This window comes from Pygocentrus nattereri, chromosome 16 (assembly GCF_015220715.1).
Source record: "Pygocentrus nattereri isolate fPygNat1 chromosome 16, fPygNat1.pri, whole genome shotgun sequence".
Classification (NCBI taxonomy): Eukaryota; Metazoa; Chordata; class Actinopteri; order Characiformes; family Serrasalmidae; genus Pygocentrus; species Pygocentrus nattereri.
In genome coordinates, this window is record NC_051226.1 from 15647258 (window position 1) to 15671848 (window position 24591).

The window sequence follows — 24591 nt, forward strand, 5'->3', positions numbered from 1 at the left end:
CTTTGCTTAGGCTGCTGCTACCGTGACACTGAGGATGGATGGATGGATGGATGGGAAGAAAATCTGAGCAGTGAAAAAAACACAAACATATTTCACACACGTGCACTTGCCCTAATTGATCCCTGCAAAGTGGACTAAACAGGGTATTCAGACATCTTAACACGTCTCAGGAAGTTGTATGAATGTTTACCCATCAGCTATTGCATGTGTCTTGAAGACATTGCAGGACACTCCTGATGATGGTATTTAACTACAGTGGACTTTACTGAATTCCCATGCTCCTTGTGTCGAGTATATAAGGGTTTGGTTTAGGGACCCAGAGAAAAAAAATACAGCTACTTCTTACTGACACTGAAATTGATGCAGTCCAGAAAGAGAAACATGAGGGCTACTTATACAGCAGACAGCATTAGAAACTCTGGGGGAAGGAGGGGGTGCAAACTACACACAGGTGACTATGATAACTAAGCAGTAAAGTTATGAAGACAAAAAGGGGTTGAATAGAGAAAGGAGCAGGGCCATCCCAGGGCAGCTTTAACACTAATGAGACGTTTTGTTTATTTTCAGGGAACACAGTTACATTTTTCCAAAATCATTAGCACACAGTTCTGTTTATTTGCTGAGTTTAAAGGTGCAGTGTGTAAGATTTAGTGGCATCTAGCAGATTGCAACCACCTGAAAAATCCTTCCCTCACTCCTCCCTTTCCAAGTGTGAAGTAGAACCTACAGTGCCTGTGAAGTTTTCTGCTGTTGCCTGTCCAGATTTTATTTTGCTTCTTCATATTTTCACCTTTCTGAGGATGAGGATTTAACTTCCCTTGCTTTTTCTTATGCTAAATATTTAGTATTGTCCCCTATTTGTCAAAATTTGGGTTGTCAAACTTCTCACAACACAAAATGATTAGCCAGCACCAGCAGCAACCACTTCTTTCTACGTCTTGCCACCAGCACTATAGTGCCTCCAAATTCAAGCTGTGTAAAATGTTCAGTGTAAAAATGTGAAATGCCCTCTATAGAGTCTTTGGTTTGTCCATTCTGGGCTACTGTAGAAACATAGCGGTGGCAAATAAACAGTTAATGTGCATTAAAATGTATCAAAGTGTGTTCTGTCCTGTTGAGCATGTGGTAACATATTTTCACTTAATTAACAAAGCATTTCATTTCACCAGGGGTGCCCAAACATTTGCATATCACTATATAATGTCTATCTTCTTGCTCTGTCACTGTATAAAAACAAACCTGTGTGTATGTTTGAGGTTATAACCATGTCATTTGCTGTGTCGTGTCCTAGTCTGTCTGTATGTATATCTGTGAGTGACTCAACTGAGTGAAGCATATTTCATATCTGCTTGTTTCTGTCAATCATCTGGCAGCAGCTAGCAGGGTGCTCTGCTGATTCTTTTCCATCTTCTCCCACTTACTGTCTGTCTCTGATTTCTCTCTCTCTTGCTCACTCATTATCCTGGTAGGAGGGAGTTATCAGTGCTGTTAGAGGGGAGAGAAGAGGAGTTGGAGATAAATGCAGTCATTAGAGAGGGATCAGATGTTGTTAACGGAGTGTGTGTGCGCAGCGTGGGCAAGGCCTTCACACTCACACTGTCTGCAGCTCTCCACTGCTTCATCTCTGCACTGCACTCCCATCTCACAGACAGCTGCAAAGTTTGAAAGTTTGACTAAACAAAGTGCTGTGATTTACATGATTCAGTTGTGCATCTGCCCCCTGGTGGCAACATGCAGAATTTCAGGAAAACTCATGAGTAGACAGAAAATGAATGCAATGAAGAACAAGGCATTCAGTCTCCAGCAAAAAAGCAGAAAACATTTAACAGAAACAATTAAATGCAGTAGTCATTTTTCAGTATCTATTGTGCCCATCCTTTGCCTTTATTGCAGCTTTCATTCTAATCAAGAAAACTCTTTTCAGAAATTTAAAGGGATATTTTTCCATACCTCCAAAGTTCAGTCTTAGAAGTTGGTTGTATTTTCTGCTTCTCACGATCCAAGTAATCCCTTCAATGATGTTGAGATCTGGACTCTGGGGTGGTCATTCTATTGTTTTGAGACCACCACCTTTGTTTGATTTGCAAATGTTCTTCTTTTTTGTCTATTTTCTTTTCTTTGTATCAAGTTCTCAGCAGCGTCACATCCTTTCAGACTCATAGTGTTGACTTGTCTTCTCACAGTGAAGGATGGACAGTAACACCCATGATTTTCTTCAGATCTGAAGTAGCAGTGGAGCTTGAATTTCTCCTCTTTCTTAAACATGAAAGTTTGAAGTGCTGTTTATGTGATGGGCACAGTTTTGGTCTACCAGGTCTTGCATGGTTGTCATTTTATCTGTATCTTTTAATTATTTATTGAACTCCAGTTCCAGAAAGTCATGGTTTTTTACTTATATTCTCATATCTGCTCTCAAGTAGTATCTCTTGAAAAAGTAGTACTTAATGGACATTTTGCCTGGAAATGAACTAAATGACAGGTGATCTCTGACACAGCGCTCTAGTTTAATATAGACTTGTTATGTGTGTACAATAGCTACAATGGTAAAAAAAAAATGATAGTAAATGCTTTGTGGTCCACCACTGTACATTTACATTTGAAAATATACATTTTGCAGTGTTTGACCAAACAGCAGATGTCTTAGTGTCTTGAAACACTAAAAGGCCAAAGCTATTGGAAATTATGCTGAAATGTTCAATAAGAACAGCTGTGTTTCATGAATGTAAATGTGTATATTTTCTTCTACAGGTGGACCATCAAGATGTCATGAGCTGTTTGACCACTCGTACCCTCATCACTCGAGGGGAGAGTGTGTCCACCCCTCTAAGTGTGGATCAGGGGCTTGATGTTCGGGATGCGTTCGTCAAGGTTTGACGCAAACTTTTTTTAGCATTTTAGGCAAAATAATGACATCAGACTCTGGGAGTGCAAAAATGTATTAGTGTGTGTTGAAGAGGTCTAAAGGTGGCAGTTCAGATTTTCGAATGATAGAATTGATTGTAATTATATTTTAATTGTAATTGCAATCAATATTATAATTATATTATAATATTAAATTACAAATATTTAATATGAACATTAAATAAAATAAATATATTAATAAAACACAAAAATAAAATAAATATATTAATAAAAACACAAAAGTTTCATATATTGTTTTAATGTCTTTAGCACACACACACACACACACACACACACACACACACACACACACACACACACACACACAAACACACACACTAAGTCGCTTATCCTTCTGGGTTGTGGAGGGCTGGAGCCTATTCCTGCAGTCAATGGGTGGAAGGCAGGAAACACCCAGGACAGGTCAATGTCTTTAGCACTGCTGTGTAAATAGTTCCTCTGTCTTATTTGTGTAGTCAGTGTAATTCTGCATTTTTTAGGCCTGAGGAGTGCCAAAATAATTAAATCGAGTTGTGAAATTTCAAATTTTTTGCACTGAACAACTTCTTAAAGAATAGTGATTGAATCAAAGCATTATGAAGATTTATAAGGTCTCACTACATACCTTTCATGGTTCAATAAAACAGAGTTTAGATGATAGCTAAAGATATTTATCTTTTTTTCAGGGAATATATGGGAGGTTGTTCGTGTGGATAGTGGACAAAATCAATGCTGCAATCTTCAGGTCCCCGTCCACTGAGGACAATACTATCCGCAGGTCTGTTGGACTACTTGACATCTTTGGCTTTGAGAATTTCAACTTCAACAGGTATGTACTGCTGTCTGAAACTATATCAACATAACTTGCACTCATTTATTTTTACATTCAGAGTTTGTAATTACCTCAGGCTTGATGATGATCGATGGGTGAGTTTAAATTCTCTCCCTGATCACTGACCTTTTTTCCAGCTTTGAGCAGCTCTGCATCAACTTTGCCAATGAGAATTTGCAGCAGTTTTTTGTGCGGCATGTCTTCAAGCTGGAGCAGGAAGAGTACAACCTGGAGCGCATCAACTGGCAGCACATTGAATTCACTGACAACCAGGATGCCCTGGACATGATCGCCATCAAACCTATGAACATAATCTCCCTGATCGACGAGGAGAGCAAGTTCCCCAAGGTAACCACATGGGAGACTTCGAGCTGTAATGAAATACCCAATAGGGAAAAGAAATATATATATATATATATATATATATATATATATATATATATATATATATATATATATAAAGTGTATTTATCAAATACATCTAAAAAAATGTATGAATATTACCCAGGTAGTAAAAAAATATTTATATTTATACACAGATCAGCCAAAACATCAAAACCATCTCTTTGCTTACTCATGTCCATTTTATTACCTCCACTTACAGTGTTGGTACTGTTTGTAGTCCTAGAATTAAAGACTCCACCTGTTTCTCTGCATACTTAGTTAAACCCCTTTCATCCTGCTCTTTAATGGTCAGAGCGCCCACAGGATCATCACAGGGCAGGCGTTATTTGGGTGGTGGATCATTATCAGCACTGCCTAGATGGTACAACTGAATCACACCCAACAGTGCTGCTGGAGTTTTTAAACACTGTGTCCACTCACTGTCCACTCTATTAGACACTCCTACCTTTTGGGTCCACCTTGTAGATGTGAGGTAAGACACAATAGCTGATCTGATGCTACACAGTTTGTGTTGGTTATCCTGTAGTCCTTCACCAGTGGTCACAGGTTGCTGCCCAGAGGATGCTGAATATTATTGGTTGGTGGACTATTCTCAGTCCAGCAGTAATAATAAGCTGTTTACAAACTCAGCAGCATCGCTGTGTCTGATCCACTAGTACCACCACAACACACACTAACACACCACCACCTCGTCTGTGTCACTGCAGTGCTGAGAATGATCCACCTTCTTTACATTGAAGAACAGGGAAAGGGGGCTAACTAAATATAAAGGGACACAGATGGAAACATATAGAACTACAAAGTGCATCTGTATGGTAAGTGGGGCTAATAAAATGGACAATGTGAGCGTAGAAATACGGATCTGAGGATAAGGATGGCTGATTGTTGTATATTTTTATGTAAACAGACCTTTGTTTGCAAGATGCTCCTCCAACTGCTCATCTGCTATGACAGTTGACCAGGAGAGAGCACACTGGCAGTACAACATAGCTTGGTTGAGCAGGTGTTCTAACAATTTGTCCTACCCGCTGAGCTTACTGTTACTGCTTTCCCCCTGAAAAGATGATTTAGGCTGTCAAAATATCCTACCTAATATCCTAATTAAAATATCCTTCCTACAGTTTTATGTAACAAGGTACCTAATAATGTGTACTACAGTAGGACATTTGAACAAGGTAGCACAATATATCAGAACACCAGATACTGAACAGTAGAACAGTATTTCAAAAATATTCAGCTCAAATATTAGAATTATTATACTGGTGTATGTACCATCATGTACATTGTTATCACCAAACATTGAGAAGTAGACGAAGAGTACCTCCTTTGGTGAGAAGTTTACTCTTACGTGGAAATAATATGTGGTGTCTCTTTGTTAGTTATGGTATTCCAGGTACTTGCTACTGTAGTCAGTGTAATTTAGTTTGTATTTCTTATGGTGGATCCATTCTTCATAATGGGAGATCTGGGAATCGAATCCTGTATTAATACATATATAAAGTACTTTTGAAAAAGCTACAAGCATAAATCACAAAAATATGAAGAGTTTCATTCCAAAAATTCAGTGTCCTGTGTTCATTTGAAATGATTTTGGACAAAACAAGTTTTTGAAAAGAATAATAATGCATATTTTACAGTTAAACTCTTCATATACTGTGAAAGTAGTGTGCATCAAAGCATAGGTCACGTCATAGTTAGACTTTCTGCCAGATAACCCCCAAGACCTAATCTAAGGATCTAAGAGACCATATATAGGGTCTCACATCGGTGCCTAGATAATAGCACTGTTTGAATTCACTTTGAGCCATATGCATTGCCCTCTATGCATTACTCATATAGTCATATGACTGATTTACTTTGACTGGATGTATGGATGAATAGTGATGAGTAAACCACCTAGTGCTGGTGGGGTTTGTGATATGCTCTCTTCTCAGCTTTGGAAAGGATCTTTCTGGCATGCATGGATGTGGATATTTGAATGCTTTGCTATGTTTTGTGTTTTTTAGGGAACTGATGCCACAATGCTGAGCAAACTGAACTCCCAGCACAAACTCAACATCAACTACATCCCCTCTAAGCACAGTCATGAGACCTATTTTGGCATTCAGCACTTTGCTGGCGTGGTCCACTATGAAACTAAAGGTACATCAGAGAGTAGCTAATCTGTCTTTGTCATACTGCGCATAACGAGATCTCCCAAAGTTATGAAAGTGATACAAGTAATAAAAAGTAACAACAAAAATGTTAAATACAGTACTGTTTACAAAAGGCTGTTGATTTAACTCCACATCTACTTATTATTAACCCTCGAGAGCAGGGGTTCCCTGTCCTGGAAACCCAACATTGCACATTTTTGTGATTTGTCTCATCAAGCTCACTTGATTCAATTCATTACCTAATTAACAAGCACCTCGTTGTCTCAGTCAGGTGTGTAGATTATGGAAGCCGCAAAAATGCACAGAGCAAAGGGTCTCCAGGACTAGCATTGGGAACCCCTGCTCTAGATCCCACAACATCCTAGAGTCCACTGTGACGGCCATGTAATTTCTTGAGAAAATAGAAAAAATACAGGAGTCTCAGACATGAACTACAGTTTAGATCGTTACATATTTAGTTTTTTAATCAAAATATTTTATTATTTGACAAATGCTAAAACAACTGTCTTTACTCATTTATACATCTTGTTTTATAACTGATTCCAGAATGAGGCTAATTTTTAAAGCCTATTTGGTTTGTTCTGTATTCCCGTTCTTTATTTTTAGGAATTCTTATCTATGTATGTATTTTCAGCTTTACAATTACACGTCCTTTTACAATTTCATTGCCCATTTCGCTTTAGTCCAGGGCTGACAGCTCTACTTTGACTTCTATCCAATGTTTTTTTGTTCATACTAAAGAGTTGGCACTTATCTTTGAAATGAAACCAACTTGTCATTGTCATTCTTCCTGGCACTTTTATTTCTGAGAGTGTTTTGAGTGTTGCTGTTACTTGTCATTTGTACAGGTTTTCTAGAGAAGAACAGAGACAGCCTCCACAGTGACATCATCCAGCTGGTGCATTCTTCCAAAAACAAGTTCATCAAGCAGATCTTTCAGGCTGATGTCGCTATGGTGACGCCCTTTTCCAATATAAAATCCATATTTATCCTGCATTAATCTGCCAATTTAGGAGTGCATTACGGTGCAAAGGAGTCAGTTTTGGGATTGTGTTAGAAAAGCTGGTGATGGGTTTCATATTAAAAGCGAAAATGCCAAAGTTCTGGGCCTTTGTAAACATCTCCAGCAGATTAGAAGGTTTCCTGCTGTGAATGTGTGCTGTTGGGAATTTTCCCTTTATCTCACTAACATTGGTTTAGTTTGATGTGAGACTTCATTTCCTTCATGTTTATTGTCGCTAGGTGTTGTTTTGACAGCACTGCTTCTTTCCCTGTTCTCTGTGTGATGATGTCAGCTTATTATGTCTTGGCTGAGGGTATTCTTCCTGTTCTGCCTCAGCAGACTTGGCTAACACCAGTCAATTCTCTCTTTCTCTGTCAATTTGCTCCCTCTCTCTCTCTTTCTGCCTGATTTCTGGCTTCAGTTTCTCTGTGGCTATTTGCAGCCCACCACATCCCCTCACAAGGTAATCAATCCTTGGTGCTTGTGTGTCCCTCTGAGGCTTCCATCCTCTGTGCTAAAAAACAGCATCTCTGCACCGTTAACCAGCAATGATCTCGCTGCAGTATCTCTCTCCAGAACTCATTCCTGTGGTTATTTTCCTCAGTGGAAACTATCTATGACTGAGTGTTCAGCTTTAGCATTCTCACTGAGTCATTTTGTTAAGTCTAATAGTGGCTTTATATGTGGTAATGAATTTGAATTCTGGGAAAATGTAGTCATCAAAAGCAATATATAAAAATCAAGGGAAAGATGGTTCTGTTTCAAGTTAAATGTGGCCTGATCTTACTGGTGTTCTGCTCTTTACTGAGGAGAAGCTTTGTTTTTGTATGACTTTCCTGGCACCATATGAGGTTGGGGAGGAAAAAAGCCTCCAAATCCAAGTCCTGCCATTTCTTTTCACTCTGCCCACCAGCGTCTTTTCTTCATTATTCCAACACAAAGCTCAGGCAGTGAGAGTGAGACGTATACAGAGAGGAACATATAACGAACCAATGAAAGTTTCAGGAAGAGATAGAATGTCAAATAAGAGAGGGAGAAAGCAGAAAAGGATAAGATTCACAAGAGGAGGTGTAAAAAAATGGAAGGACCAGTGGATAGGTATTGTCAAGGTGAAAATGTGAATCCTCCACTATGGTGTATTTCGAATGTGTGTGTGCTGTATTTGGTGGTTTACATGTAAATGTGCTGTATTTGGTGGTTTAAATGTATAACTGCTGTATTAGGTGTATACGCTGTATATGTGGTGTATTTTGCAGTTTTAATGTATATGTGCTGTGTATGGTGGTGAGAATATGTATGCTGTATATGAGACATGTGGTGCGTATTAGCAGCATGTATGTGCACATTTCTTTGCCTGTGTATTTATAAGAGGGACATCTGTATAATTGATTTTTTGTACATGTGTGTCTTTAGGGTGTGGAGACTAGAAAGCGCTCTCCGACTCTGAGCAGTCAGTTCAAGCGTTCGCTGGAGCTGCTCATGCAGACTCTGAGTGTGTGTCAGCCTTTCTTCGTCCGCTGCATCAAACCCAATGAGCTCAAGAAACCAATGGTGAGTCTGAGCCTAGAAGTGTGTGTTTGTCTTTGGCTGTCACTGCAGTTGGAGCAAAGCATACCTGTTTTGCATGAAGTGTTTGCATAAAACATAAAAGTGTTGTAGTTTAACTGAACAAACACAATGGCCCAGAGCGCCCAATATACAATCAAATAAGCAGTTGCTTATTTTTTGCCTCATGGATGTACATTTATAGGAGTTTCCATGTAAAAGTGCAGTATAATGAGAGATTACTATAATGAAGCAGCTATTCAGATGTACCAAGACTGACGGTTTTCTTTTCCAAATGGTTATTAAAAGCACATATTGTTGTCAATATATCAAGCTATTGTTGCTTTGTTATTGTTGTGTGCACTTTGGCTTCTGTGTGCTGTAGTTTATATATACACTCTGTGGCTGAAATGTAATGGTCATTCTTTGATTCACTTCACAAAGCTAAATGGTCACATTCAAAGGCATATAATCCCCAAATGACCTAGGTACACTCTGTGAAATTAAACAGGGATTTCACAATATCAAAGAGGTTTGTTCATATGCACATATGCGCATAACTAAAGATCAGCATACATCACCAGCCAAGAAGAGGTATGTTTTAAAGCAGTCATGATAATTTCTCAAATTTCTGATGTTTTTGTCATAATAATTATTGCTGAAATAATGTTCAAATAATCACATACATTCTCAACAAGTAGCAACTCGAGTTAGTCATTATTCTGGCTTACTGTCAAATGTTTTAAAAATTAAGTCATTATTATAACATAATAAGTCACAGTTTGATCTTTCTCCTACCTGGTGGAAATAGGCTTTCATAGAAAAACAATTGTGAACCAAACATATATCTTGAAGTGGTCTCATTATTATGTTAACAATGTTGCAACTTTGTTCATTTGCATGGACATTCTTAGTAAATGACTCTCTAAACTGGCTAACCCACTGGCACAAAGGGTCAGTAGACTGTCAGTAATTAGTGTCTCTCTTGGTAAATCTACCTCATAGTCACGATCGCATTTAAGGCATTTATCAAATATATAAAATTGAGAAAATGAATAAAGAGCTCACTGTGTTATTAACCTCTTGCTGAATTTTTTTCTAATGCAGCTATTTGATCGAGGACTGTGTGTACGGCAGTTGCGGTATTCTGGGATGATGGAGACCATTCGGATCCGCCGGGCCGGATACCCTATTCGCTACACCTTTGCTGAATTTGTGGACCGTTACCGGGTCCTCATGCCTGGTGTCAAACCAGCCCACTTACAGGTGGGTCAATAGTGTTAATAAAGTGCAGAAACTGCCGCTGTTGTTCATGCCTGCTCTGCAGAGGTAGGTGAACCTACACGTAGTAAAAGTACTGTTAAATGACAACACAGAAGTAATAACTTGGAAATAAAAGGCCAAGCCAAAAAAAAATAACTTAAGATTAAAAAGTCCAAAAAATGTCTAAAAACTTAAGTTCCTTTCAGAACTACAGCAGAACTTCTTAGCACATCCAGCATGTATCAACATAGAAAATTAAGTTTGTTGGGAACATATCTTTTCTTTCTGGGCTCCTTTTGATCTAAAATAGAATGATAAGCAGTGTGAGCAACAGATGGTGAGCCACAAGAACAGAATGAAACCACGCACAGAATAGTAATCAATAAGTCAGTGAGAATGGGTAAAGTGGCCAGTTATACTTAAAATATGTAGAGATAAACAAATACATAAAAAATTCAAGTGCATGTGCAGGTTTTGTGCTATATGGAGGCAAAGGACAAAATATATCATTAACATTTTGTAGGAGAATCTGCGGGGGACATGCCAAAGAATAGTGACATCAGTCCTGGGGCGAAATGATGACTGGCAGATAGGAAAGTCAAAGATCTTCTTCAAGGTTTGATATTTCTAAAAACATTGTAGGCATTTGAACAATAAGATTATATTGATCAAACTGATTAAGCAGACAGAAAGACATTGACAGAGTGGAGGCAGATAAATGCTTTATTCTTCATATTGTAGGATCACCATGACATGCAGCTGGAGATTGAGAGGGACAAGACCATCACAAACAAGGTCATCCTGATCCAGAAAGCAGTGCGTGGAATGAAAGACAGGTAATGATGCAGGTAATGGATGGTGAATGGATGTAAAACATAAGAGGTAATGGTACATAACCTGTGTTTCTGACCTCCAGGGCCAACTTCCTGAAGGCTAAGAGAGCCGTGACGCTGATCCAGACAATGTGGAGGGGCTATATCTGTAGAAAGAACTATCGAGTGGTATGTTTTATCACCTTTTATTGAATTTACAGCTTTACAGCTGTGAAAAAAACACAGTTACCTTATTTTTACCACCTGGCTGCAGTCAGTCATTATTGTAATTATTCAACTAGATTTATGCCTCTTCTGCAGATGCGTGCAGGTTTCTTGAGGCTGCAGGCCCTGTGCCGCTCCCGGAAGCATTACTTGGCGTACCGAGATACCAGGACACGCATCATTCTGCTGCAGGGTCGTTGCCGTGGTTTCCTGGTCAGACGGACGTTCTGGAGACGTTTAAATGCCATTCACACAATCCAGGCCTATGCTCGCGGCATGATCGCACGCAGACTCTGCAAGCGCCTCAGATTAGAGGTACAGTAGTGTGACTGCTCACTGCAAATACTTTATAACAGGAGTTTTCTATTAATAGAAATGAATAGTCTTAATAGAGCTCAATCTGAATAATGTTTCAATTGACTCAGCATTTTTTAAGAGAATTATTTCATTTGATTAATTAAGCAACATAGATGAGACACCAAGCTTCACTACAAAATATGATATCTTGGCAAGTTAAATCATCTTAATCTAGTTAATATGACTAATATTTCTTATTATTTGATTGCTGTGAGAATATTATCAGATTATTCAATCTATTTCTAGACAGATTTGCTTTTGTTGTTTTATGTTGTTTTACCTAGTAAACGTATTTGTAATATTCTACTGAAGGGCATCACTGATAAGGCTACATAACACATGCTGCCTTATATGCCAGCTGACTTAAAACTATATAAGCATTTTAAAAGTTGATTGGGATAAGCCTTATTAATTGCTATTAAATAACAAGTATTACCACTTATTTTATTATTTTATTTCACATATATTTTTTCTTTTTTCATGATATTTAAAGATAATTGTGTTTGTTTGAAACAATACTGTAGGATTTTTAAGTTTAAAAATTGGCTTGAAACTTCACATGCACATCTTAGTGGGTCAGTGCATATATAAACATGTAATAAGACATAAGCTAACAACAGAATATAAAAAGATGTTTAAAACAGAAACATAAAATACAGCGATTCTCAAACTCAAACTCAAATGACATCAAGAGCTAAACTTAAGTGGCACTGAAGTGAAATGGTCAAAAATATGGAGAGATTCTCTATATAGCTTTAATTAATCCTTAACTTTTTAGTGCAAAGCACTTCATTGACCTGGCTTGTAACTCAGGCACTCACTCACTCACTCACTCACTCACTCATGTTTAGCAGGCAGTGTGTGTCCTTGTTTGCTTTATGGAAAACATGCTGACCTTCACTTATTGTGCATCTTCACTGACCTCTTGTTCTCTCACTCTGCCTTTGTGTGTTTTTGTGTGCTTGTATTTGTTTGTTTATTTGTGTGTGTGTGCAGAGGGAGCACAGGCTGGAGGCTGAGCGTCAGCGTCTGGCTGAAGAGGAGAGGTTGAGGAATCTGATGACGGCGCGGCGTGCACGAGCTGAGGCTGAGAGGAAGCATCAGGAGCGTCTGGCCCAGCTCGTCCGCGAGCAGGAGGAGAGAGAGATGGCCAAACGAGAGGAGGCACGCAGGAAGAAGGAGCTGCTGGTGCAGATGGAGCAGGCCAGGCAGGAACCGGTCAGCGATTCGGAGATGGTGGACAAGATGTTCGGCTTTCTTGGCAATTCTACATCCCTGCCCAACCTGGAGGGAGAAGCACCTGCAGGATTTGAGGTTTATGTTAGCCTAAAATGTTAAAGCAGCTGATTTTGCATCTTTTCAAGTTGCAGCTTACTAACATGTCTGTGATTGGCTGGATCAGGTTAATTAGTGTTAACTGATAAAGTGAACAGCATGTTTGATATAAGTTAGAACTAAACTTTGTATTTTGTATGATTTCTAGCATTTCGCTGCTGTAGGAGCAAAACCTAATGTCCATCTTTGTCGTTTTTCAATTTTTGGCATAATTTAAAAATGCCTGTTGGCCTTGACATTGTGTGTAGATTTTGGACCAAAAGAAACGAGACAAGTTCCATTGACTTACATTATAAATAAAGTTAATTTTTCCTTCTCCAGTAAAGTGACCATTTTGGACATATAAGGTTTTATTCAGACAGTAGTGATATGCAATACTTATCAAAAGTTTAGGAAAACAAAACTTTTCACCAATAAAATAGATAAACAGAGATATCTGATGATGCCACAGCCATCCATGACCAGGAGTCCAAGACAGTGTTATTGGCCTGGCTCTTTTTGGATGTTTAGGCCCTTCTTCTCTCCATCACTCAGCTCGATGTTAAACAGAATGTCTGTTAGCTGACATACATAATTGGCAGTTAGCATTCTCCCCCAAGTGTGTTAAGTTGTCTGGTGATGTTACATTAGTGGCAGTTGGAAAACATTGGCAGCATTACATGATATGGTGGAGACCTAGCTAGTGGGTGAAAATTGGCCTAAACTAAATGTAGGGAAACACTAGGTAAAAATCTCCCCTTCATCCCAAGAAAAATTAATGGAAAATAATAAAAAATTAGCAGGTTTTGCTTTACAAAAACATTCAATGTTAAAATGTATGACAGTGTTTGTGACCGTGCTAAATTCAGAATAATATCAAAGCACATGCATTTCACTGCTTGTTGTGGTGTCAGCACTTATTAACACTCAAACCTTTTTAGGTTTTTAAAGCACCTTTATGCTAAAAGAGTAGTATGTGCTTTTAACAATAGCTTGGAAAAGACTATCATTAAAACGGTCTGATTTTCTAAATCTATTTGATTCTTTTAATTTTATTATCATTATTATTATTATATTTGTATTACCTAATTGAAAGATAAGAGCAGGAAAATTCATAACAAAAAGTTTACCACTTTTTATACACTTTATTTGCAGCGAGCCTGGATAGAAACAGTTTTGACCAATAAAACCATTACTGCAATAATACCGTTTAATATGTGTTTGCCTATAATAGGACCTAGAGCAGGTTTCTAAGGACTATGAAGAAGACAGCATTGATGAGGCTCTTCCTCTTCCTGAAGAGGAACAAGAGGATCTGTCAGAGTACAAGTTTCCAAAGTTTGCTGCTACCTACTTCCAGGGAAATATAACACACACATATGTGCGCCGGCCACTCAAACAGCCTCTGCTTTTCCATGAAGATGAAGGTGACCAGCTGGTGAGAATTTTTGGTTCATAACTCAGTTCTTCCATTTGCTCACAGCTCACAAGCTTCTATACTTACAGTGTAATTCTGAAGTTACAAGTGTGGCTCTAAAATGTCCATTCAGTCCTGAGTGAGGATATATGATTCCGAAGAGGAGAGCCAAATTGTACCTGGACATTATTTCAGAGATTGGGCTGAAACAGTTCAGACTCTTGGACAAAATACAGCTAGTATATTGTCATTACCAGACATTGGCTCTAGACTAAATCCTCCAACCAAAGTCAGTGGCTGGAGATGGAAAAAAAATGACTTATGACTTAAGAATGAAAGAGGACCTGTTTAAGAAAAAAATGGGGGAAATAAAAAACATTATAAAGAAAATGATAAAGAATGTATAAAGAAATGATGAAAGCAGTAGATTTGTGTTTTGGTTTTAATCATTCACTGTAAATTGCTAAATATATTTTGTGCTGTAATTATAGCGGTATTCTGCTAATTTGTCTTTCATTTTATTCTGCTTCTTTGTGATTTTAATAGTTTTGATTGTTAAGTACTTGTAGATTGTTAAGTTGATGCAACACTCTAGTCTTAGTAGATGCCTTCTCTTATTGTGTGTGGTGGTTTTGTTTCTGCGTGTGCAGGCTGCTCTGGCTGTGTGGGTGACTGTACTGAGGTTTATGGGAGATCTGCCAGAGCCCAAATATCAGATCAGTGTCAGTGACGGGAGTGAGAAGATTCCAGTCATGACCAAAATCTATGAGACACTGGGCAAGAGAACCTACAAGAGAGAGCTGCAAGCCCTGCAGGGGGAGGAGGAGGTGAGGACATGAGAAAGGACATTAAGGAGAGACTTGTAGAAGAGGCAATGTATAACATTACTGCCAAGGGTGGAAAAAGTACAAAGAAACATATAAAAATTATTTTTTGAAAGTTTTTATTAAATTTAAATTCTTATGAATTTATTGTGGATGGAATGTCAACCATATATATATATATATATATATATATATATATAGGTGCGATAACCCAAAAGTTTTGTTGTGTACCAAAGCCTTTTGTCTGGCCTCTTTCAGAGTTCCATCATTGACAGCCAAAAGAGGAACAGTGTCAGGCATAAACTGGTTTCTCTCACTCTGAAGAAGAAGACAAAAATTACAGAGGAGGTGAGAACCTTCTGTCTTGATTTTAGTGTATAAATAATTCATTATTTCAGTTTTGCATAAAAAACTTAATGTCCTTGTTTAGGTGACCAGACGGCTGACTGATGGTGATTACAGTATACAAGGGAACAGCATGCTGGAGGACCGGCCAACTTCCAACCTTGAGAAACTCCACTTCATCATTGGCAATGGAATCCTACGGCCTGCCCTGAGGTCAATTATTGTATTTGTTTTTTTAGGAGTAATTTGTAATGTGTCTTTCTGGAAAGCATGTAAATTGTGCATTACACGAGTGTATTTGTCTTTAACAGAGATGAGATTTACTGTCAGATCTGTAAGCAGTTGATTCAGAACCCATCCAAAAGCAGCCACGCCCGAGGCTGGATCTTGCTCTCACTCTGCGTGGGCTGCTTTTCACCATCAGAGAAATTTGTCAAAGTAAAGGAACCTTCACTTCCTATTTTAGATGTTTGATTCTCCTGACAGGAGACCTTGTGCAAATGTGATCCATTCTTTTCTGTTTGTTGTCTTTCTCAGTATCTGCGGGCGTTTATCAACGTTGGGCCTCCAGGCTATGCCCCGTACTGTGAGGAAAGACTGAGACGCACTTTTGTGAACAAGACAAGAACTCAGCCTCCTTCCTGGCTCGAGCTACAGGTGCTGGAAATGTTCCCCTCTACAGCCATTAGCCAGCTGTTTTAGAAAATGGAAATTGGAATATGGATTTTTTGGATCTTTCTCTCCTCCTGCAGGCCACTAAATCCAAGAAGCCCATCATGTTGCCAGTGACCTTCATGGATGGCACCACTAAGACTCTGCTGACTGATTCAGCCACCACAGCTAAAGAGCTCTGTAATTCTCTGGCAGACAAGATTGGCCTGAAGGATCGCTTTGGCTTCTCCCTGTACATTGCTCTTTTTGATAAGGCATGTTCAGCCCTTTAATATCAGTGTTAATATCAGTGTTAATAATGATACCAATGGAATATGACTATTATATACACTGCTGTGCAAAAGTTAGAAATCTACCTACATTACATAATTGAATAAACCCCAGTACAACACAGTTTCCAAAAAAGTTGGGGCGCTGTGCAAAAATAAAAAACAGAATGCAATGATGTGTAAATCAATTAAATCCTATATTTAACTGGAAATAGTACAAAGGCAATATATATATATATATATATATATATATATATATATATATATATATATATATATATATATATATATATATATATATATATATATATATATATATATATATATGCTGAGAAATTCCATTGTTTTATAAAAATATACGCCCATTTTAAATTTGATGCCAGCAACATGATTCAAAAAAGTTTGCACAGGGGCAACAAAAACTGGGAAAGTTGTGTAATGCGAAGGAAAGTACCTGATGGAACAGTTCATTGCTGCAAGAAGAAACAAGACATAAACAGGATTCAGAAATGCCACCACCTTCTCTGGGCTTCCTCACTGGCTTGTCTTGTCGTCAAAAAAATCAAAATTTTAAATTCTTTTTAGAAATCATGGATGCTATGTCCTCCAGGCTAAAGAGGAAAGAGAGCATGTCTGACTTGTTATGAGCACACAGTTCAAAATTCAGCATCTGTGATAGTATCAGAGAGTCAGAGCATTAAACTGGCCTGCCAGCAGTCCAGACCTGTCAACCCCATTGAAAACTATTGAGCAGCTGAAAGCTTATATCAAGCAAGAATGGGAAAGCATTTCACTTTCAGAACTTGGTCTCCTCAGTTCCCAAACACTTGCAGAGTGCTGGTAAAAGAAGAGGTGCTGAAACACAGTGGTGAACATGCCCCTGTAACAACTTTTTTACAACTTGTTGATGGCATCAAATTCAAAATTGGCATATATTTTTCAAAAAAACAATAAACTTTCTCAGTTTCAACCTTTAATGTGTTGTCTTGGTACTATTTTCAATTACATTTAAATATAATTTAAATGATTTGCACGTCATTGCATTGTGTTTTTATTTATATTTCGCATAGTGTCCCAACTTTTTTGGTTGTAGTAACTATGTGCATACACAAAATCTTCTAACCATCTAATCATTCTGTTTACATCTGATTTGCTCAGGTGTCATCCCTGGGCAGTGGAAAGGACCATGTGATGGATGCAGTGTCACAGTGTGAACAGTATGCCAAAGAGCAAGGGGCTCAGGAGCGTAACGCCCCCTGGAGGCTGTTCTTCAGGAAGGAAATCTTCACACCTTGGCACAACCCTTCTGGCGACAGTGTAGCTACCAACCTCATCTACCAGCAAATTGTCCGTGGGGTCAAGTTTGGGGAGTACCGCTGTGATAGGGTACAGATTGTTCTTTTACTTATTTAAGCTTATTTTAAACTCAACTCATTTTAACTAAAGCAGTTCATTTAAGACGAGCTTCTAAAAGTAGACTATCATGCTCAAACACTCTACTGCCCCACAGGAATAAATACACAGCTAGCAACCTCACATAGCACAGTGTGAGTGTGTACTATTTCAGGAAAGATTTGATACAGAATCAGATTGTTACATATTGAATTCATACGTTTTCCCTCTGATATCCAGTTCAGTATTTACTGAACTTATTCTTTGTACATTGCTGTTCAAAAGCTTAGAATCATTTGTCACATTAATAATTGTTGTTATTTCATGATATGACACTCCACCTACAGTTAGAGTCATACTAATAGCATGAAATTACACTACCATTCAAATATTTTGGACTCACTTGTCATTCTAGTATTGGTTATTTTATACACAATAATAACTTACATGGTGTAGATTGAAATATAATAAACTAGACACCAGAAGATATTGAGGTGTATATTTAAATCATTTTAAATTAATCTTAAATTAATTATTAGGAATGCAGCATTATAGGAATTTAGGTCAATGCTGATATCCACTCATTTTCTTTTGTGCATCTGTTGATGTTGATACACTGTATGGACGAATGAATTGGAAAACCTACACATTACACCTACAGGGGCTTTTATGACAGCATGCTTTACACCACTCCCTCAGATGTTTGACATTGCACTTGGTGATTTAAGGCTTGCATGCAGCTGCTCGACTATGGAAATCCATGTCATGTAGCTCCTGGTGCACAGTTTTTGTGCCAATGTTAAAGCCAGAGGAGGTTTAGAACTGTGCAGTTATTGAGTCAACAGAGCATTGGCATCTTTTATGTACTATGAGCCTCAGCACTCAGCAACCCCACTTGGGGTCTCAATACTTCTGTCCATATAGTGTATCAACGCTGATATTATTTAAAACCTATGAAGTTGAACAGTACTAGCATCATAATAGAGTCATATTATATCTGTATCTGCAACAAAATCAGTTTTATATTGATGATAATGTGAAACATTTGAACTGTAACATATATGACTGTGTGTGTGTGTGTGTGTGTGTGTGTGTGTGTGTGTGTGTGTGTGTGTGTGTGTGTGTGTGTGTGTGTGTGACGATGATATCAGGAGGAGGATTTGGCTGAGCTGGCCTCTCAGCAGTATTATGTGGAGTACGGTGTGGACATTCTGCAGGACCGTCTGCTTAGCCTCATCCCCTCCTACATCCCAGACCGAGAGATCAGCTCAGCCAGAACCATGGACAAGTGGGCCCAGGTCATCATAGCAACTCACAAAAAGGTATCCACTAATCAGAGCAAAAAATCTGTAGCTGAGCTGTTTCCTAATTGCAGTGCAGAAATGAATGTTGCTCAGGCCTGATTATTTGGCTCAAGCACTGTTGACTTACCCAGCATATTTACATTTAAGCTATTTCTTTTTTTTTTCTTTGTCATCAGTAATCTGATGTTCTTGCCATATCTGTTTCTAGCCCTTATCTGTAAGTGTTTCTAATAGTGTCTGCATGTATCACTGCATTCTCAAGGGCATCCCTACCTGCATTACTGCCCACCTGTTATTAACATTTCACATGGCAATGACTTGCTCTCTAATCTCTGTGCCAAGGGCAGCCGTCCCATAATTCTCTGTCCCTTCTCCCTGTACATGGTGTAATAGGTTATAATCAAAATTTAGATTGGGAAAAAAAGCTTCCGTCATCATTTTCTGGTCTCCAGCTCTCTATCATTAGTCTCAATTTGTCGCCAACTGTGTCGCCTGGATCCAACACATCTCTGTAGTTTTGGGGGTTTTTAATAGACAAATAAGATTAATCACTGTCATTAAATACCAAGATGCAAATTAAGCATGTGAGATATGATAAAACTTTTTAATCCCATAAGAAATTGCTTTTGATAACAGTTGCTGAATAAATTATAAACAGAGAAGCTGAACACTTGTTTTAAGGCAATAAGCAAGAGCAATATGACAATATCTACAGTACTGTGAAAGACGTGAGAGACCCACCTCATTAATTTAATTTTAAGTCAAAACAGCCATTAAGTTATTCATTTTTCTTTTTAGGAAAAGCAAAAAACACATTTAACAGAAAATTACACAGAAGCCTCAACAACTAAACATATTGTGAAATTTTCCAATATTTAGTGTATGCACTTATTGCCTTTATCACAGCGGAGACTGACTTTGTTTTATTTTATAAGATTTATTCTTCCATGCTTCTTGTAAGCATCTCCAAATTTCAGGCTTAGAAGTTGGTTCCATTTTCTGCTTCTCATGATCTAAATAATCCCAGTTACACATTTATAAATTTAGACTCATCAGTACACAAAGCTTTACTTTGCACCTTAAACTGCTTGGGATACAATATTGTTACATTAACTTCCATTAAAATTAAGAACCTTTTTTCCCTTATTTTGTAAAGTTACTTTGTCAAAGATACAAAGACACAACATTTACTGAACAGGAGGTTTGATTTCAGTGCTGTCAGAGCATCAGTAAGGTGGTTGGACTCAGATTTCACTCCATTTAACTCCATAATGAAACTGCTGTTTATCCACAAGTCATAATTGAGACTACACTATCATCATCAATTTTACACAGTGTTAGTTCTCTTTTACTGAATCGAAGCAGCAGGTTGAGCTTTGGCTCATGATGACTGTGGAACATTAATCGTGTGTTCCCTCCATCAAAGGTGAAGCCTGATTTAATTACCCTTATGCCTCCCATAGGTTAAAGCAATGGACATGAATCTTTAATGCTGCTGGAGATCTATATTATGGATTGATGGAGTCGGCTGTTATTGCATGTGCGCATAATATTTTATGCATATGAACTGGCCCTCAAGGAGCGATGGGGTCAGAGGAGAAAGAGACATGTTATTGACTCTGTTAAATGTCCACAGGGAATATACACACAGAAGCGGTTCAACCCACAGAGAGTGAAGGAGGAAGTGGTGGATTTTGCTCGGTTCAAGTGGCCTTTGCTTTTCTCACGCTTCTACGAGGCCTTTAAATTCTCAGGTATAACCATAGTAGACCACCTGTTTCGTTTGCAGGGATGCACTGATCCAGAGTTTTCTTTCACAATGTTAATTCTGATGTGTAAATTTTGAGTATTGGCTGATACCATTACTCTTAAAAAGCAAAGTACAAAGTATTAGAAGCTTTAGAAAATCAAAGAATAACAATTTTATATCAACCATGACTAAGAAAGGGTTCACTGTAAAAAATAAAAAAAATAAATAAATAAGCTTTTGTGACATTTTCAGGTCATTGAACTTCTAATAGTAGATTAGAAACATGTTACATTCTGTTAATGTATTATTTGAAGCTCAAGTTTCATCTTAGAGCACTTTTAAAGTTAAATTTGAAGGCAGGCTAACTTACCTGTTTAAGTTATTACATCAAGCTATTTATTTACCATGACTTAAATGTGGATTGATCATCTCCCACCGATGTTTGATTTGTTTGGGTCAGCATCACTGTCAGTGTGAGTATCAGTGCATCACTAGGTATTTGACACCATAACTCTTATGTAACTGTTATTTTTAGATATTATGGTAATTATTATCACAATACAGTTATTTTTCTACATGTACAGGGCCCAGTCTGCCAAAGAATGATGTGATAGTAGCAGTGAACTGGACTGGAGTTTACTTTGTGGATGAACAAGAGCAGGTTCTTCTGGAGCTTTCCTTTCCTGAAATCACTGCAGTGTCCAGCAGCAGGTCTGTTAAAGTAATCCATTAAAGCTTTTCTTCTTAGGACCACTGCACAAGATATTGCTGTGCCATATCTCTGCCATTGTTTAACTGAGCAAGAATCCCTTATAAAGTAGCAGTTCTTTCTTTAATAAAAATTTTGTAGTAAGAAAAGTTCACTCAATCAGTCTTTCCATGCCTGTTTTTCAGTTGCAGATGGCTCTAAGTTTCTAAACTGCTGCACAGTTAAATCACTGCGATTCAATCTTCAGAGCGATTTGAATGTAAAAGGGTCATCATGGAGAAATTTCTTTTTGTAGAATATTTTTCTCTTTACAGTGGTGGTGATCAAAACATTGTTTGCACATGAATAAAATATATTACATTAACATTCTTTTGATTTGTTTCACTCCAGCAGTAATTGTTTTGATGTAATCTATTTTATTCAAATAGAACCGATTAATTAAATGTGTTAATTTTTCCAGCGTAGAGTGGTTACATGAATGACTGTGAAGTGAATGAAAATTGTTTCACCTCTTCTCAGGGGAGGCAAGCTCCAGGGCCAGAGTTTCACTCTGGCCACCGTTAAAGGAGACGAATACACTTTCACCTCTAACAATGCTGAAGATATTCGAGAGCTGGTCGTCACCTTCTTAGATGGCCTTCGTAAGAGATCAAAGTTTGTGGTGGCCCTTGTGGACAGCCATAATACTGGTGAGCTATATAGAACACATCATACCCCACTGAAAAGCCGGATTACATTTGAAGTGTTTGTAGCATGTGAAAACACAATCGACCTTGAAGATAAACAGATTCAATCTGAAAGCTAAGATGACATGATTGTATGCAAGACCATTCTGTCTGTCAGTGAATGACTCAGTGAATGACAATACAGTGTATTGTGTGTTGGTTTCTGCAGTTGGGCAGGACTCCTCATTCCTGAGTTTCTCAAAGGGAGATTTGATACTGCTGGACGAACACACAGGAGAGCACGTGCTGACCTCTGGCTGGGCCCATGGAGTTAATGACAGGACCAAAAAGAGAGGAGCCTTCCCTGCCGACAGCGTCTATGTGCTTCCCACTGTCACCAGACCACAGTATGATATTGTGGTGGGTCTGCTGTCCTTTCATCTTTTCAGCCCTAAAACTTTAGGTGTATTATTTAATTATTAATCATTTTTACGATTATTTTATTAATGTATGTATTCATAAATTATTAATACATTATTAATGTCTTATTTTTTCTGATCTGAAGTAAAGTGGTTTATCTGATGGTGATGGTTTTGGTGATCTACTAGGTCTTGCACAAGTCTCATTTTCTCTATAACTTAAAAAAAAAACTTTTTCGCTCATTTTTTTTTACTTTCTCCTTCTTTATGCTAGTGGATTATCCTATGTCAAATCTCATCAGAAACATTTCTTGAAAAGGCCTTTTGACTGGAAATGAAATGAATAAAGAATGGGCTCTAATTTGTGCACAGTACTGTATGTAATTTGTGGTTCCTCTATCTCTATTTTTTATTTTATGTTTTAGGCATTGGTAACTATGTCTAAAGATCAGAGGAAGGACTCCATAAGTTTATCCCAACTGAACATGATGGAGAGTGAGGAGAAAGTGAAGCCCTACACTTTGGAGGAGTTCTCTTACGATCACTTCAGGTATATGAACCTATTAACCTATTAATCCTCAAGGACCTGTATGTAGGCCCACCCTTCAGATCCTCTCTCTAACTGCCTAACCTTTATTAGTTTCAGAGTAGCTACTGAATAATTCATAGTAGTTAATGAATAATAAGACTTTTAATAGCTGAATAAAAGCCCATCGTTACCTCTCCTGTACCCTGCAGTCTTGCAAAATTGCATCCCTCTTTATCATGTAAATGAAGACACAGGACCCAGAGCACCTCACACTTTGTGAAAGCGTAAAGCTAAATGTCCGAACACAGCATGTCTGAATGTTTATTTCCCTGATGTCACAGATGAGCTGAGGTTCACTCACTGATACTACACTCTTAAAAGTGAAGATGCCAAATGGAAAAAAGGTTGGAATGATGCTACAGACTAACCACTTTGGGTTCCCTAAAGAATTTGGCATGTCCAAATGATGCTATTTTCCATCAGAAATGGAAATATTGGCATTTATCCAGTCAGTATCACTGCTTTTGCAAAGTGCCTTCCAGGTTTATAAGAACCTGTGTATTGTAGAGGAACATACTAATTCAGATTTCCATATTTGGTGGTGATAGAAACCAGGTGTCATGATGCCTACAATGCAAATAGTCATTTACTTAGTAGCCAAACAAGCAGTGAACCCACATGCGTCTTCTGAGTTTTTATGTGTAATGTTGGCTTTGGGTTTTTCCTTTTAATGCATTGCATGTACATCTTCATTGTGAATCGATTTTAAATACAGTCATATGCAAAGTTTGGGAACCCCTTTTGTTGATTTTCTAAGTGAAAATAACACATCCTCTACAGAGAACACACTTTTAATGCACAATTACTGTTTGTTTGCTGATTTTAACATATTCCCATGCAAAAGTTGTGGCAGAGTTTATACCGTGTGTTTTTTTCCAATATGTTAAACTAGTAGAAAGTCCAGTTAAACAAGTAGAAAGACATTTAATTTATCCTCTGTAGAGAATGTCAGTTTTTTGACTTGAGATGTCTGGTTCCTGAACAATTCTGACTCAATATGTCTCTCTGTGATGGCATATTTAAAGTCAAGCCACTATGAATTACTTTGTTTGCATCTTAAAGACTTAATTATGCAGAAATTTTGAAAAAAGGATGGAACTCTAGCACTAAGAATTATACCCCAGAAGCTGAAAAATCCAATTTCATTGTACTTGTCATTATACAATGACATTAATCTTTCTTTCTGTCTTTTTTGTTCTTTGTGTATACTGGTGTTCTTCTTCTGGCTTCAGACCTCCTCCTAAGAGTACTCTGAGCCGTGTGATGATTACTAAAGGCAGAGGGAAGGATAAGCTGTGGTGCTGCTCCAGAGAACCTCTCAAGCAGCCTCTGCTGAAGAAGGTCCTTAACCATGAGGAGCTCTCTCAGGATGCCTGCCTGGCCTTCATTGATATCCTAAACATGCTAGTTTTACTGATGTAGC

General features: G+C 38.0%; 1 protein-coding gene across 3 annotated transcripts in view; it reads left to right on the top strand.

Moving 5' to 3' along the window:
* myo7ab (myosin VIIAb) overlaps positions 1–24591 on the top strand; it is a 49526-nt gene that overhangs the window by 19079 nt on the left and 5856 nt on the right. For 2 of the 3 annotated variants that reach the window (XM_017718920.2, XM_017718922.2), the window contains 28 exons: positions 2749–2868; positions 3588–3730; positions 3871–4081; positions 6145–6280; positions 7143–7249; positions 7719–7760; positions 8711–8848; positions 9950–10108; positions 10629–10721; positions 10847–10941; positions 11022–11106; positions 11239–11457; positions 12496–12813; positions 14048–14251; positions 14881–15057; positions 15313–15402; positions 15485–15612; positions 15711–15837; positions 15937–16056; positions 16152–16325; positions 17499–17726; positions 18884–19054; positions 20673–20790; positions 21371–21497; positions 22015–22184; positions 22390–22580; positions 23005–23129; positions 24401–24558. In XM_017718920.2, the coding sequence (XP_017574409.1) occupies positions 2749–2868; positions 3588–3730; positions 3871–4081; positions 6145–6280; positions 7143–7249; positions 7719–7760; positions 8711–8848; positions 9950–10108; positions 10629–10721; positions 10847–10941; positions 11022–11106; positions 11239–11457; positions 12496–12813; positions 14048–14251; positions 14881–15057; positions 15313–15402; positions 15485–15612; positions 15711–15837; positions 15937–16056; positions 16152–16325; positions 17499–17726; positions 18884–19054; positions 20673–20790; positions 21371–21497; positions 22015–22184; positions 22390–22580; positions 23005–23129; positions 24401–24558 (4174 nt within the window). The remainder of the gene's footprint in view (positions 1–2748; positions 2869–3587; positions 3731–3870; positions 4082–6144; positions 6281–7142; positions 7250–7718; positions 7761–8710; positions 8849–9949; positions 10109–10628; positions 10722–10846; positions 10942–11021; positions 11107–11238; positions 11458–12495; positions 12814–14047; positions 14252–14880; positions 15058–15312; positions 15403–15484; positions 15613–15710; positions 15838–15936; positions 16057–16151; positions 16326–17498; positions 17727–18883; positions 19055–20672; positions 20791–21370; positions 21498–22014; positions 22185–22389; positions 22581–23004; positions 23130–24400; positions 24559–24591) is intronic. The other variant, XM_017718923.2, reaches the window with a different exon arrangement.